Here is a 16,190-nt window from a genome sequence, read left to right as displayed (position 1 = left end):
CTTCATAAAACTCAAAAAAGGGCCGGACAAAATTATTGGCACCCTCAACTTTATAATGGGTAGAACACCCTTAAAGGCACCCAGTGCAACTTTCGAGGCTTAAAAAGAAACATTCAATTTCTAGTCTTTTTTACACGTAGTAAGTTTCAATAACTCCATACCATTACATACCGACATTCAAGCAGTAAAGATGAGACGTCGTTGTGTGGTGAGAACTGATAGAAAATCGATAACGACAACAATCGCCGCCATTTTCTTTATTTTTTGTAACCTACAATAAATAAAGCAGGCTTCCAGTCAATGGAAAAATGGCTTCTCCCCACCGGCGATTGTTGTTGTTTACGATTTTCTATCAGTTCTCACCACATAACGACGTCTCATCTTTGCTCCTTGAATGTCGATATGTAATGGTATGGAGTTATTGAAACTTACTACGTGTTAAAAAGACTAGAAATTGAATGTTTAATTTTCATTGAATGTTTACATAAAGTTGCACTGGGTGCCTTTAAAAATAAAGAAATACAAATATCTGAAATCTATAGCTTCCTATAACCATTAATGAGGTGTCTTACACCTCTCTACTGGAATTTTGGACCACTCTTCTTTTGCCAACTGCTCCAAGTCTCTCACATTTGAAGGGTGCCTTCTCCCAACTACTGATTTGAGATCATGCCCCAGTTGTGCTATGGGATTAAGTTCTGGACTCATCTCGGACACTTCAGAACTCTCCAGTGTTTTGTCTTAACCATTTCTGGGTCGTTTTGAAGTGTGCTATGGGTCATTGTCCTGCTGTCCTCTGACGGAGACCCAGCTTTCTGACAGTGGGCCCTACATTGCGCCCAAAAATGATTTGGTAGTCCTCAGATTTCCTGATGCCATGCACACAGTCAAGGCATCAGGTTCCAGAAGCAGCAAAGCAACCCCAAAACATCGGTCCAGCTCCACCATATTAGCCTGTAGGGACCATGTTCTTTTTTTTAAGGCCTCATTTCGTTGCCTGTAAACTGCTTTACCAAAAATCTCTACTTTGGTCTCATCTATCCACAGGACGTTCTCCCAGAATGATTTTGGCTTCCCCAAGAAAGTTTTGTCAAACTCCATTCTGGCTTTTTTATGTCTCTGTGTTAGCAGTGGGGTCCTCTGGGTCTCCTACCATAGCATCTCATTTCATTCAAAAGGCGACGGATAGTTCGAGCTGACACCGTTGTACCCTTTGTCTTGAATTTATTTGGAAGTTGTTCTAGGTTATTTATCCACCATTCAAACAATCTTTTGTTGCATTCTGTCATCAATTTTTCTCTTCCTCCCACATCCAGGGAGGTTAGTGACAATGCCATGGGCTGTAAACTTGTTGATGACACTGCGCACAGTGGACACAGGAACATTAAGATCTCTGGAGATGGACTTATAGCCTTGAGATTGTCCATGCTTGTCTACAATTTTGGTTCTCAAATCCTCAGACAATCCTTTGCTCTTCTTTCTTTTCTCCATGCTCAGTACGGTATACACAGACACACAACACAAAGGTTGAGTCAACTTTGCTCCATTTTAACTGGTTGCAAATGTGATTTATATATTACCAGCATCTGTGGCTTGCCACAGGTGAGTTTAAATAGAGATTAAATGAGCATTCCATGCTTAAAATACAATTATTTCTTATAATTTTGAAAGGGTGCCAATAATTTTGTCCGGCCCTTTTTTGAGTTTTATGAGGAATAAAGTCAGATTTGGCATTATTTCTCAGATTTTTTGTGTTTTTCCAATGCAGATTAAGTAAATAAACATATGAATACAAAAGCATTTGTAATTGCAACACTTTTCTGGGAGTAGTGGTGCATTATCTGACAGAAGTGCAGGGGTGCCAACATTTTTGTCCATGACTGTATACAGTATATGACATCCTGTGATCGACAAGACCGATTTCATATATTGACATTATTTTGTTGAAACAGCCCAAAGAGCACCACTTTCAGCCTCAGTCATGTAATCCACTTTTGTGTGACCCTGTACATTTTTGACAAATACCCAACCAATCACAACTTGAGTTGGTATTGATACAACAGATCAGTATTCATACAGACATATTGAGGAAGAGTGTGGTTTGGGGTTTTGCTGCCGGAAAATAAAGATGCAACTGGAAAAAAAGACAGCATTTGGTGTCTTTCTGGATTAATAGTGTCCTCACATCTTCTTGCTTTAGAAGGGCCTTTCTTGGAGGCTCCATTTAGTCACTATAACACTACTGCCTCACCTGTTTCACATCATGTGTCACAACTGCTGTTTAAAATGGTCACATCATGAGTAGTCATAATTGTCATGGGAGGGCTGTGGATATCACAATATATGCATTGTTTTTTGTACTCAATATGAATATGCGTATGCATATAGAATGCAACTTCTGTCAATGTATAGCTGATATAATGTTAAGATGTAAAATTGACTGCACCTATTCATATTTAAATAATAGCATTAATTTGTATTTGTAATCCAAGCACTGAACAGACACAGCATACATGGCAAGTATTTAATAGGTATTTTATTGTTTCTGCGCTATACAAATACAATAGAATTGAACTGTCTAAAGTACAGTCTTTGAACATTATAACATCCTGCCGTCACAATTACTGCGGCCCCATGGTCTGTCTCCAACGGAGCTTCAGTATGATTGACAGATATAGTTGAAGCAAAAATGCATTCATCACAGGAATAAGTGAATATTCAGTTTATTGTAAATCACCTGCAAGTCTTTGCAAGAGGACAACTCACTGAAAGAAAGCTTGCTTTCATAGAGCATATAAAAGTGTTCTGTAGAAGTCTGGGAGATGGTGTGCGTGCGTGGAAGGGTATTACAAGTCTCCATCATCATTCTTATCTGCTGTTAACTCCTCTGCCCAAGCAGATGAAGGACCAGCTCCTCGTCCTCTCCGAGAGACAGCCCCGTGTCCAGAGGACCTGACTCAATGTCAGGCTCAACATCATGCTTAGGCCTCTTGTTCCTCCGCACTGCACAAAACAAATAAGAACAGTTGGAGAATTTAAAACCGGTTATAAATGCTGTCTGACTGTTACATTACATTGGGGTTCATTTGATTGGAGTTGAAGATAAAAGATAATAGATTATCAAAATTTGTTATCAGTTAGTTATTTCTAGGATTATATTCAGATTAGGCATCGAGGTAATTTTTCGCACCTGGCTCCACGTCGTCATGGTCACTGGCGGTCCTTTTCCTCGCTTCATGGTCGCTTTACACAAGCACAAAACACTGTACGTTATTAAACAATCACAAAACACCATATGTTGGAATATTGAAGGTGAACAACAAGACAGAATGTTGGAATAACTGACTCTGTGAAAACCACTCAGATGGGTAAAAGGTTAATATTTGGAAATGAATCCCAGTTTAGAATTAATTCTCTGAATGATTTAATTAAAATGACCAAGTGCTGATGGGGGTTTGGCTGGAAGTAGACTGAAGTCTAACCCCCCAGACACCACTATCACCAGCAGTTCTCACTGAAGACTAACCCAGACACCACTATCACCACAGTACTCACTGAAGTCTAACCCAGCAATACTCACTGAAGTCTTATCCAGACACCACTATCACCAGCAGTACTCACTGAAGTCTTATCCAGACACCACTATCACCAGCAGTACTCACTGAGGTCTTATCCAGACACCACTATCACCAGCAGTACTCACTGAAGTCTAATCCAGACACCACTATCACCAGCAGTACTCACTAAAGTCTAATCCAGACACCACTATCACCAGCAGTTCTCACTTAAGTCTAACCCAGCAGTACTCACTGAAGTCTTATCCAGACACCACTATCACCACAGTACTCACTGAAGTCTAACACTCTAGACACCACTATCACCACAGTATTCACTGAAGTCTAACCCCACTATCACCAGCAGTACTCACTGAAGTGTAATCCAGACACCACTATCACCAGCAGTACTCACTGAAGTCTAATCCAGACACCACTATCACCAGCAGTACTCACTGAAGTGTAATCCAGACACCACTATCACCAGCAGTACTCACTGAAGTCTAATCCAGACACCACTATCACCAGCAGTACTCACTGAAGTCTAATCCAGACACCACTATCACCAGCAGTACTCACCTGGCCGCACTGTCACCGTCACCGTCACTGTCTCGGCATCTGTCTGGGTCTGGGAGTGCACTGAAGTCAAACTCTTCATCTGCACCTGACAGATAGGCAACTGCCTCATCTTCATCGTCATCATCTTCATTATCATCATCACCAGCATTTTGCTGTACAGGCTTTTTCTTTTTCTGAGGAAACAAACATCAACATTATACACATAACCATACATTAAGCAAACAAACATTACACACATAACCATACATCAAGCAAACACACATCAACATTATACACATAACCATACATCAAGCAAACATCAACATAACACACATAACGATACATCAAGCAAACAAACACCACGTGTCTAAGCCCCCTATTTCCATGGGCAGAAAAGTGAACCCTTACCTCCTCCTTCTGCTTGTAGGCCTCCCTCCTGGCAGCCTTGTCCTTTAGCCTCTTCTCCTGCAGACACACACAAACACTTACTTAGAAAGGTGACTGTGGAGACGAACTTATTCAGCCAATTATCAAGTTACCTTTTCAGGGTTCATTTGTAGAACAACGTGATAAGATGGATGTACAGGTTCAATTTATCTATAGTATAGCATGTGTGCATGTACGAGTTTGTCTTGGTCAAAGTGTGTCCTACTGCACTTCATGCATACATGCATATGTTTCTCTTTCTCTGGGTGTGTGTTTAAAGAGGGGAGAAGAGGGAGATTTTGTGTCAGTATGTGTCTGTAATTGAGTTTGTGAAACTGTGTGTGTGTGTGTGTGTGTGTGTGTGTGTTCGCTAACCCGATGCTTCTCCTGGATCCTCCTGCGATACTCATTTTTGTCATACTGCTGATCCTCAAGTCTCAGCCTCTCTTTGGCTTTCTCCACGTTGATGCCAGACTCTTCCTCCACGTCCTGTTCCTCCTGGTCGTCGGGGACAACCGGCCTCTGGATGACAGGCCACTCTTGCACCATCTACAGGACAGTGGGACATGAGGAAGACCACATTAGAAGCACTGCTGCACATCATTAACTCTTTTACATTCATGTAACAGGTGGAAAGTATAGACTCTAAAAAATAAAATCTGGTAGTTCAACTTGCTTGTCCCCTATTAGGGGTTCTGAAAGTAACTATTATTATTCAATTTAATTTAATTTATATAGCACCAAAACAATAAAATTGTCTCAAGGCGCTTTACAGAGCCCAGTGCCTGGACCCCCTTAGAGCAAGCACAATGGTGACCGGGGCAAGGAAAAAAACTCCCTGTTAATCAGGAAGGCCAGCTAACATAGCACTTCTAACAATCCTCACGTGTTCGTGTAGAATGTTTCTGTAAGGTGTTGTGTCTTCTGAATTTATAGAATGTTTCTGTAATTTGTTGCATTGTCTGAATTTGTAGAATGTTTCTGTCATGTGTTGTGTTGTCTGAATTTGCAGTGCGGGCTCTAAATGCTGCACATGCTCAGTCCAATTGATGTTCGTTTTGTCTATCTGCTATATTTTGTGTTTTCTGAAGTAGTTGTTTTCAGGGCCACTGTACAATACAGCATAAAACGTACCTCTCCATCATCTTTAAAAATGATCTTGGAGTTAACCTTGAAGTTCCTCTTCTGAGCACGTTTTGCCTCTTTAACCTTTGTGTCTTTGATTCTGCGGCTCTGAGGCATCTCTAGATCACTGTCATCCTACAGAGGTCATACAGGTTATATAAATACACAGAAAGCACAAGGAATTCAGTGAAAATAAAGAGGAATCACCATTCACAATTATTAGTACTGTTATCATTTGCACACAGACCATAATAATAAGGCATTAGTACATACGAACCTCTTCATCTTGGCTATTGTTTACATTAAATACGTCCTTTCTCTTGACTGTAAGAAGGTCCAGGTCTTTTAGATCATCCTCATCCTTGGCATCATCATCAGAATCACACATCAGGCTTTTGAGCTTGGTTGCAGGATCTGAGGGTAAAGTAGACTTTCCAATTACAGCCACAAAGCCACTCTAGGGGTCTATGATGATTGCTATAAATTACTGCAAAACAATGTTCACGATGCCATTTTTTTCCTTGATTAGATTGATACATTTTTGCTTGAAATACCGACATGGTTCGTAAAGGTCGTTGCGAACAGAAAGCTAAATTGTGATTACTTTTGGAAGATCCAGGGCAGAGATGGTTAAAGCTAGCTGTCTTTGAACATTGTTTAGCACTACTTCAATTACTTTTCCTAAGCATTTGTACTGCTCGGTTAATAAGAAACATCATGAAGTATCTCAAAACAACCGCGGTGATATTTAATTGCTGTATTACAAGTTTAGAAGGCACGTAGAAATTCCCCGCCTCTAGTTAGCAGTAGCACCTAGCTATATTTACCTCAGAGAGCCAAGAGTAGAGTGCAGCTAACTGATAGAATTAAAAATTAAGTTCCAGATGTCCAAAGCGAGCTTTAAATAAACAGAATCGGTAATATTAAGTTATTTGATCATGTTTATCGTATTTATCGCCGTAATTCCATAGTAATGTTCGGTATGCCATGAAGATTCTATATCATTCACGTGAAAAAGCAAAACAGCTGATCGGATCGTCATCCGTTGCGTCATCCGGAACTTATGGCAGACCTGAACTTTGTGTCCATGACAGAACCTTATTGCAATCAAACGATAAACAACTAGGCATCATGCAGAGAGATCATTTGCAGAGGAAATGAGGTCAGAAGACTAAACACAGACACTGAGAAACAACTAACTCCTCACTGCAAGACAGATCTTCTCCATTACCTTCAGTTTCATCATCTTCGTCTTCACTCTGGTGTTCATCTGAGCTTCCACCTTCCACGTCATTGCTCTCTCCCTTCTCATCCACCATCCCTTTCTTCCTGTGCTCCTTTTCCTCTTGTTCCTCCTGTCCATGTTTCTTCGCCTTGTTAAGGAAACGCACACGAGGAGCCACTGCTAATCCCAGCGATCTATGAGATACAGAATGATGGAGAAAGAGAAGGAGGGAGGGAGGGAAAGAGTTGACTACTTGGTGCTGATGTTGATAAGAGAACAGTGACTCACCGAGAGATAGGTAGGGTGGTGTACTCACGCTGCATATTCAGCCAGTCTGATTTGGGTAACATCAAAAACTTGTTTGTTCTTCATTAGGAAAACGGACCGCAGGTAGGAGATAAAGCACTGCAGAACAAGAGGGGAGGGTGCGTAAAGGAATGATATGTTTTGCATTTTTGTGCATAATAAAATAAAATAATAATAAAATACACACATACATGCAAACACACATACACAGCTCTACCCACCCTTTGAGCACGCTCTTTTTGCTCCATCTCTTGGGCCAAAAAGGCTTCCAACTTCTGTTGTACTGTGACCAGCTTCTCTGGATTTATTCTGGAAACACACAAACACACACACACACACACACACAGACACAGACACACACACACACACACACACACACACACACACACACACACACACACACACACACACACACACACACACACACACACACACACACAAGGTATTTGATTGTAATCAAGGTTGACGTCATTAATGTGAGCATGTAAGGGTGTTGGGTATCTCTCTATGAGTATGAGTATACATATGCGCTCCTTACTGGATCTTGGTGATGGGAACTCTGCGGTCCTGAAGGTCAGAGGTCATGGCCTTCTCCTCAGAGGGCAGCAGCACCAGCAGCGCTTCACCCCCCTCCTGGTACCTGGGGCGGGAGGGAGGGAATTAATCTCACCAAATCCAAATCCTTCGAAAGTAACATGTTGTCGATTCAAATCTTAATCCTCCTTACCTGGCTGTCCTCCCCACCCTGTGGATGTAGGTGTTGGCATCCTCAGGGCAGTCATACTGCAGGACCCAATTCACTGCTGGGAAATCTAACAAGTGACATGAACATACTGTTAACCGTTTACAACACAATTAAATATAACATTAAATGTAACAGTATTATGCGTTAAAAACAGCCCCATATGTTGCCTTAGCTGGTCACCGTTTACAACACAATTAAATATACCAGTAAATAAACCCACATTATGCGTGAACCGTTTGTGTTTGCGCATGCGGACTCACATCAGGTAGGGACTCACATTTGGCAGCGACAGTTCTATTTGCTTGAAGAACTATTTATTTCTAAACGGGAATGTATTGTCCGTCGGTCATTCTCCAAAAATAATTCCCTTCAGGACGAAAAACCCTCCGCTGCGCGTCGGGGTGTTGTTCGCCCCGTCGGGAATTATTTTTGGAGAATGACCTCCGGACAATACATTATCCCTTACTTATTATTTCACTTTCTCACACACACACTCACGCACACACACACACACACAGGTAACATACCCAGGCCTCTTGCAGCAATATCAGTAGCAAACAGAACTGCTGACTTCTTCCCAACAAACTCGTTGTAGGCCTCCATCCTCTTCATCTGCTGCTGCTTGCCATGAAGAGCTAACACAGAGATGCCTGGCCTCAAACGACAGAATGCACGGAACAGATACTGCACCTGAGGAAGAGAAAATAGCATTAAGAACTCAAGCAGCAGCACAGTAGGCACTGATACAAGCTAGCTAGCTAGCCAACTGACATTTGGCCATATTTGGCAACCTTGTGCAGTAAAAGCTGTTCACAGGGTTTCACACCCAGATCATAAAACTATATAGCGAGGAACCATAGATCTGTTAATCTGTCCGTCATGACCATATGCCATTAAAAACACTTTAAAAAACGAAATCTAGTTACCTATAAAAACATACCACCAAAACCTGTATAATGAGCCTTTTACATCTTTCTTTATGTATGTGTGTATGTGTGTGTGTGTATTCCAGTGTATTTGGGACAGGTGTTAGTTTCCATACCTCTTTGCAGCATGCGAAGAAGACGATGATCTTCTTGGTTAGATGACTTCTGATGAAGGAGAAGAGCATATCTACCTTCTGATGAAGCTCACACACTACATAGCTCTGCTCGAGTGTTGCAGGGGTGCTAATGGGGGAATGGAGAGGAAAGACTGTAGCTTTAGCTATGTACTGACCTGAAGAACAGACAATACATAATCACAATCCTTCCTGACTGTGACCTATGCAAAAAATAAGGTGGTCCAACTGTAATGGACACCTCTTTTCTGTGCTGGTTACAGCTCTGTTCACTTTAAATATGTCAGTAGGAGCTGAAGCTCTTTTAAATCATCTTCAGTAATAACAAATAATACCAATACAAATAATAACATTCAACTCGCACTCCCACCTGAATTTTGCCTGCTCATGCACCCAGACGTATTCTGGCTCGTTCAGACTGAGACGAGCGAGGTCTTTGACAGACTTGGTCTGTGTGGCAGAGAACAGCAAGGTCTGCCGCTGGGAGGGGAGGTGCTCCACGATGGCATTCAGCGTCTCAGAGAAACCCAGGTCCAGAATACGGTCAGCTTCATCCAAGACTGGAGCAGGGAAACACAAGACAAGGTGAGGAAGAGAGAAAGGACTACTTGCTCTTTATCAAATCTTAATTCAAATCTTAAACACACACAAATATCCAACCCAAACACATACCCAACATGAGGAGGTCAGAGACATGGAAAGCCGAAGTCTGATCCATGTGTTGCAGCAAGCGACCTGGAGTGCAGATGATGATATTGGTACGATGAATCTTCTCTGCCTCCTCCTTCAAATCCTTTATGCCACCGGCGCATCAGCAAGACAAACACAACAATGAGCAAACAATGAGTGCTGTGTAACACATCTACATCAGAGAACACAGCTGGATATTTAGTAGCTAATCTGTTCCCAGGGAGCACACACACACACACACACACACATACACAAATTGATTGTGCTCCTTACATGTAGCTAGTGAATGAGAAAAGCAAATGAAACAGAATTCCTCATTTCTTATTAACGTACATGTTTGTTCCAAGCAATATGATATCAATAGTACAAGCAATACAAAAGACTGTGTGTGAATAGGTGATAAAAAATGTATTTTTATGAACATGAACTGACATTAACTTTTAAATCAGCCAACGAATCCCATAGAAAGACATCAGCTGATCAGATTCAACTGAAATAAAAGTTTGTGAAGTTTGAGGATTAGTTTCATTCTCTCACCTTTCCTCCTATAATCAGCCCAGCGGAGAATTCGTGGTTTTTACCCACTTTACGCAGAAACTGGAACGTCTGGTAGGCCAATTCTCTAGTTGGGGAAATGATGAGGGCGCCAAGGCCATCTAGTGCCGTCCACTGGTTCCGATACAAACACTCCAAAACCTGAGAGACCACACACAGTATCAGTCAGTCAGTCAGTCACATACTAGCACGCACACACACACACACACACACACACACACACACACGCCATCCTGTCTCGTTCCACTCTGGAGTAAGGCATGATTGGTTGTTACTGCCAGCAATACCATTCTTTTTGTTGCAAAGCAACATCTGTGCCATGCAGTCTACAATCATTCAGTATACATGACACGCACCCTGGCCCCATAATTCATGTGTGATTAGATGAACATGACACGCACCCTGGCCCTATATTTCATGTGTGATTGGATGAACGGAAACATGAAACTAATCAGCATACTAACGATTCACATTCGTATTGCGATTCAAGTGCTTCCGATTCAGAATCGATTCATCGATTTTTTTTGTAAGATTAACGTTCTTTTTGGCTTCGCAAACTGTGTAGTAGGCTAACGTTACGGTTTGAGTGATGGTGAGCGCGATACGGCAAAATGGTTGATAAAAAGCTTCTGAATAGAAAGTTTACCTTTAAAAGTTGTGTTGTGCAAAAGAAGCGAGCTTCACTGTTGTCTGAAAATGTCAACAGGCAGCTGGCTGAACAGATGTCATGGTTTAACTGCAGTATAGGCTGAGTCTGAAATGTGCACTTTATAATTTTATTTTGTACCGCCCTGTTTGGCAATGTTGTTTTTCAATAAAATAAAACATTGCATAAAGCAAGCCAATCCACTTTTCCATGATAAGAGCATTAAAATAAAATTTGCGATTAATTAATTTGCGATTAATCGCGATTAATTTTGAGTTAACTATGACAAAAATGCGATTAATCGCGATTAAATATTTTAATCGTTTCACAGCACTAACATTTACATACTGTGAATCAATTTTTTTTAATCGAGAATCGTTTTTGAATCGAAAATCGATTTTGAATCGAATTGTGAGCCTAAAAATCGGTATCGAATCGAATCGTGACATTTTCTGAATCCTGCACCCCTACTAACTCTAAAGCGTTTACCCAACACATGTACCATCTTCCTTGCTTTTCATAGATCCCTTCATACACAGCATAGCACACATCATCATTAAAAGTAGCACAGACGGTCCAATTTACAATAGTCCTCCGAGGACGTGCCGTCACTTTTGCAGCCCATTATGGACTTCTCTGTCAAAGCAATTTTCTCTACAGTCCTAACCAAAGTCTGCAAGGGTGTGGGGCTGCGAGCAATTGAAATGCCACATATGCCAGGCATTGCCATAGAGAGGACTAATGTTACTGTCAGCCTCCAGAGTGTTTGTGATAGGAAATGCAAGTGTTCAAGCTTCAGCATTTCATATGAGGGCAAAACCTCCATCAAATGGTTTAGGTGTTGGAGTTACCTTGGTATGACTACACCTCATGTATTTGCAATTTCACCTGAATTTATCTATGTTTAGGTTATCTAAATTAAGCCACCTGTCAACAACATGCAGCTGAGAAGCATGTCAGCAACAGCTGTGAACAATGGCTAATCCCACTATTAAAGTCTCCGGGAATCACAGTCACAAAGACGTGCTTAGGATAACCACTGCAAACTCATTTGTAAAGTTAGTCTTGGATCCTTCCACACTTAAAGACTATGATTGCACTGAAGGGCTTGAAGCAGTCATGATTTCATGCTTGAATTCAGTGTTTAAATTGTCTAGTTACACCCAACACGTCTCTGAAAGCCTCAAGTCCAGATCTGACCCTTCAAACCGACTATAAACTGTGACACGCAAGTTAAAATGGCACTGTGGTAACTATGACCATGTTCATACACAAACCAAAAGCATTGACCAGACCAAAGGGTTTTTTTTGTGCGTAGTATTCAAGTCCTACAATGTATGCAGTGCAAAAAAAGAGGGCCTAATCATCCCTTGAACAGCAATTATTGATGCAACCTATCCGCAAATGGATGTGCATACATTAAATGACTGCTCCAGAGTGACAGTAACACCTTAAATAATGAGCATTGTATGACAGACTTTATATTTTAAATTCTGCAGGAGCAATTATTCTAATAAAAAAATATAACATAAACTAAGTTGAAATCTAAGTTATTTTTAACCACAAAATCCAAATCCACCTAGGAGGAGTCGGAAGAGTCAGAAGAACTAGACCTTCCCTGCATCCTCATCACCAAATCCAGCATCTGTCAGTTTGCTTGATGCATAAACTGGAGTATGTTTCTGGCCTGGTACCTTAGGCATCTGCAGACAGAGTGGTGAATTCCACAGACCATTTCCTCTCACAAGACACTACTTCAACCTCTTAGGAAGATGAAAACTATTGAGGTTGTGTCTCCAAACTTTTGCATGCCACTGGTAATGAATCATGTACGAATCTTGTATTATTGGTAACAGATATGAGACTTACAGGAATAAGGAAGGCCAGTGTTTTGCCTGAGCCCGTTTTGGCTGCCCCCAGCACATCCTTTCCCTGCAGGGCAAGGCCTATGGTCTGGCGCTGAATCTCAGTGGGCTGCCGATACTTGGCCTCCATCAGGCCTGACATGATGTGCAAGAATAAAGAGAAGTGTGTCATTTGGCAGCATAAACACTTGAATGCTAACAACAAATATAATGGCTCGAACGAACATTCAATTGAACAGACAGATTATCACCATCACAGTTATATATGATTACTTTCACATAGTACAGCTGAGGTGATTTTCCCCGCTGTAAATTTACCTTTGAGGGTTTTCTTTGATAGTGGAAAATCTGAAAAGCTCACAGCATCCTTGTGGTTAATCTGTATTTGTATTACAAAGGAAAACATTATTCCAAGGCAAGACATAATGGAAAAACTGAATTTTACTTCTATATTCTACAATTACTAACAAAAAAATCACGTGTTAGATCAGCGACAACATTTTCAAAGCAACACAACCAATTGATTACTTTACATGAGTTGTAAAAGACCAGCACGTTACAAGCATACGAATAGGGTGGCCAAAGGACCCTCAACAGCAACTATTATTTGTTAAATAATCCCACCTGCGGATATTTAGATACTAGTTTTTTGATATTGTCTTGTTCAGAATCCCACTCCCGTCTCTTCCTTGGAGGTGGTTTGACGCTTTTCACTCTTTTTTTCGTTTTGTTGTATTTTTTTTTCCATTTCTCGAAATTACGGACCGGGTCGTTGTCGTCATATTTAGTTTTCTTCTGTGTCGTTGATTTAGCAGACATTATATCTATTTTCGGTGTTGCTACACTCTCATGTTATGCCAGAATTACCTACTGTATTGATCTTCTAGTGTGCATGCATGGCACATGATACGTGTCGCGGAATGTAAGCGTCATTTCTTAGAGCGAAATCAATTTCCGGTTCCTGATCATCAGCTGACTAGAGAGCTCAGACTCAAAGCAGACTTTTCAGAGTTTGTTGAGTTTGTTGAGACTGCAAATGTTAGTTTTTTTGCGCCAATAATTGATTCCCGAGGTTCAGAAAATATTTGAACACCATGGCGTCTTTTTTGTTTTGTGGTCCAAAGCTCGCAGCTTGTGGAATTGTCCTTAGTATTTGGGGAGTCGTAATGCTGGTAAGAACTTGGATTCTTAATTAATGTTTGGCATAAATGTGGATAGCGCTTTATTAAGTAGTGCTTACTATTAATCACCATGACGTTTACATTATGCTATTTATCTGTGATTAGATTAGAAAGATCACCATGGATAAAACACAGTTTAGTTAATAATGATAGTCTGATAAGGAATAGGCTACAGAACTGTATCGATCTTCTTTTTCCTCTTTAGTCAATGCTGGGGATTTTCTTCTCTACTCACTCGGCTGTATTAATAGAGGATGTGCCTATCCGTGAGGAGGATATGCAGAATGGGTAAGTTTCCAGAATGGAAAAATGCTCTTACAAATAAGTCATATGACAGCTCACATGGTGACTAAGTTACACAGGGTAGGGTGACCATATTCAGATCAGGAGTTTGATATGACTGTTGGTAAAACCTTTCATTATGTATCGTAGTAGTAAATGTTCATTAACATTAAAGGTACAGTTAAGGTTTAACCTTTAAACTCTGTGATTCTAATTTAATATTGTCAAATGTAGCGAATTGCTCCTCATGGGCCTCCAGCTGTCTGTTAAACGTGTGTGCCTTTAATCAGAAATGTTTCTGCATTAACAATTTGTTTGAATGTAAATTTGGATAAACAATAGCGGGTGTTAAAGAGGATAGAAATGTAAAATATTACGTATAATTATATGTTTTGAAATGAACCACTGAACTTCACATGCTGATAGACTGGGGCTTCTGTCTTGCTTCATTTAGCTTATTTTGTTGTATAATCTTTCCTTGTCTCTTAAATATTATGGAACTACTGTCACATCACCCATGAGCTGAATGGATTGCCACGTTAGTTCGTTTTCCCCAATGGGGTCAAAGTAAATATATACATTTTTCTGACATTCATGGAGTCAAACCCTGTGTGTATCGTTTGGTACATCATTTAAAAAGGCATTTGTACTTGAAAACTATTTAGCTTCCTTTGATATTGAAGAACATTGTTATCAACAAGAACTTGTGAAATTCCATGTAAGGCTCTGGTTGAGTTTCTTTTTTAAAGCCAATGATTAATTTTGCCCTTTCCCACTCAACAGGCAGAATCCCCTGCAACCCGTTTATGAGCTGTATAATCAAGTGGGCTACAACTGCTTCATTGCAGCAGGCATCTATGTGTTTGTGGGCGGCCTGTCCTTCTGCCAGGTCCGACTGAACAAACGCAAGGAGTACTTGGTGCATTAGCTCTCCTAGTGGCCACCACACCCATCCCCCCTCATACCTGCTTACTTGGACCTGATTTTACAGAGATCCTTTGGTCTGTAAATAGCAATGCATTTGTTTGATTACATTTTCATTCATTGTGCCACATCACCTGATGCTCTCAGAGAATCAGTCCATAAGGGGGTATGCTTTGTGATGTATGTGTGACGGATATGATTTCTTAACATGCACAACTTAGTAGCAGAGTTAGTGTTCCACAGCTGCTCATGTTGAAATGTGCCTTACTGTACTGAAATGCCTTATCTCTGGACCAGATGCTTGTCAACCACGCCTTGACAAAAAAGATTTATAACGTGTTGTGTAATAAAATAAAAGTGAAAACAAATCTGTTTTTGATCAGGGCAGGACTGAAAACTGTCATACAATTATTACACAGAAGGAACATTTAGAAATGAAAAAAATCCTTACTGAAGGAAACGGTAGCATTTGCAAGGCCTGTCAAACCGTTTCAGGGATTGAAAACTAGATTGCATGATTTTATATTGAGTGAGACAGTCAGTAACAGTATTTTAAAAAATACTTTAAAAACCATTAACACAAAAGTTACATTTACTGGGCCCAAACAAACATTGAATGATATTTGGTTATAGGCATTAGGCAGAGATGAATGTCTTAAAGTTTCAGTATAACGGTGCGCAATAGTGGTTTGACAGATGGATACGTAAGTAGAGAGAAGGAAACAGAAAGTGAATTCATTTAAAGAGAATCAAGATGTCATTGGTGACCACTGACCAGTCCTTGTCACTTGTGTTGACTTTGAAAAGTAAACCACAAATAGGAATGTACTTCAACTTCATTTTCTCACAATCTCTCAGGGTGCCAGAATGATTCTTTCGTAGTTGTGGTGAAGGGTATATTCTAAAATCTAAATATATTCTAAAACTCAAAAGATGAATGTGATATTTAATATTTCTAAATGTTAAAGATCAACTAGGTTAAGAGTATATATGTCATAGCCCACCTTTTTATTTTTATTTAAGAGTGAAGGAGACTGTCTAATCTGAT

At 40.5% G+C, this 16,190-nt stretch overlaps 2 protein-coding genes across 2 annotated transcripts; one reads left to right on the top strand and one right to left on the bottom strand.

Annotated features, from left to right (window-relative positions):
- Nucleotides 1-2,656: 2,656 nt before the first annotated feature.
- ddx10 (DEAD (Asp-Glu-Ala-Asp) box polypeptide 10) lies at nt 2,657-13,655 on the bottom strand. The gene is made up of 20 exons (XM_080838446.1): nt 13,380-13,655; nt 13,074-13,134; nt 12,760-12,890; nt 10,227-10,385; nt 9,672-9,792; nt 9,370-9,559; nt 8,982-9,108; nt 8,467-8,629; nt 7,922-8,006; nt 7,733-7,834; nt 7,416-7,503; nt 7,205-7,293; nt 6,895-7,082; nt 5,941-6,077; nt 5,673-5,798; nt 4,914-5,087; nt 4,521-4,577; nt 4,134-4,306; nt 3,191-3,243; nt 2,657-3,003 (listed from the first exon to the last, which is right to left on the bottom strand). Exons 1-20 carry the CDS (start codon nt 13,572-13,574, stop codon nt 2,879-2,881), a joined length of 2,544 nt encoding a protein of 847 aa, XP_080694572.1. The 5' UTR covers nt 13,575-13,655; the 3' UTR covers nt 2,657-2,878.
- Nucleotides 13,656-13,723: 68 nt separating this feature from the next.
- Nucleotides 13,724-15,526, top strand: rnaseka (ribonuclease, RNase K a). The gene is made up of 3 exons (XM_080839396.1): nt 13,724-13,927; nt 14,142-14,224; nt 15,002-15,526. The coding sequence occupies exons 1-3, from the start codon at nt 13,850-13,852 to the stop codon at nt 15,144-15,146; spliced, it is 306 nt and encodes a 101-aa protein (XP_080695522.1). The 5' UTR covers nt 13,724-13,849; the 3' UTR covers nt 15,147-15,526.
- The last annotated feature ends 664 nt before the right edge of the window (nt 15,527-16,190 follow it).

This window comes from Sprattus sprattus, assembly GCF_963457725.1.
Source record: "Sprattus sprattus genome assembly, chromosome: 5".
Taxonomy (NCBI): domain Eukaryota; kingdom Metazoa; phylum Chordata; class Actinopteri; order Clupeiformes; family Clupeidae; genus Sprattus; species Sprattus sprattus.
This window is presented reverse-complemented; position numbering and strand designations above follow the sequence as displayed.

What these genes read in the sequence shown, in the direction of transcription:
- ddx10 (XM_080838446.1), bottom strand. Translation starts at nt 13,574, where the DNA reads ATGTCTGCTAAATCAACGACACAGAAGAAAACTAAATATGACGACAAC. An exon ending in AGACTGGCTGAATATGCAGC is followed by an intron (nt 7,083 to 7,204) that starts GTGAGTACACCA and finishes TGTATCTCATAG; the next exon opens with ATCGCTGGGATTAGCAGTGG. An exon ending in GGATCCAGGAGAAGCATCGG is followed by an intron (nt 4,578 to 4,913) that starts GTTAGCGAACAC and finishes GTGTGTCTGCAG; the next exon opens with GAGAAGAGGCTAAAGGACAA.
- rnaseka (XM_080839396.1), top strand. Translation starts at nt 13,850, where the DNA reads ATGGCGTCTTTTTTGTTTTGTGGTCCAAAGCTCGCAGCTTGTGGAATT. An exon ending in TTTGGGGAGTCGTAATGCTG is followed by an intron (nt 13,928 to 14,141) that starts GTAAGAACTTGG and finishes TTTCCTCTTTAG; the next exon opens with TCAATGCTGGGGATTTTCTT. An exon ending in GAGGAGGATATGCAGAATGG is followed by an intron (nt 14,225 to 15,001) that starts GTAAGTTTCCAG and finishes CCCACTCAACAG; the next exon opens with GCAGAATCCCCTGCAACCCG.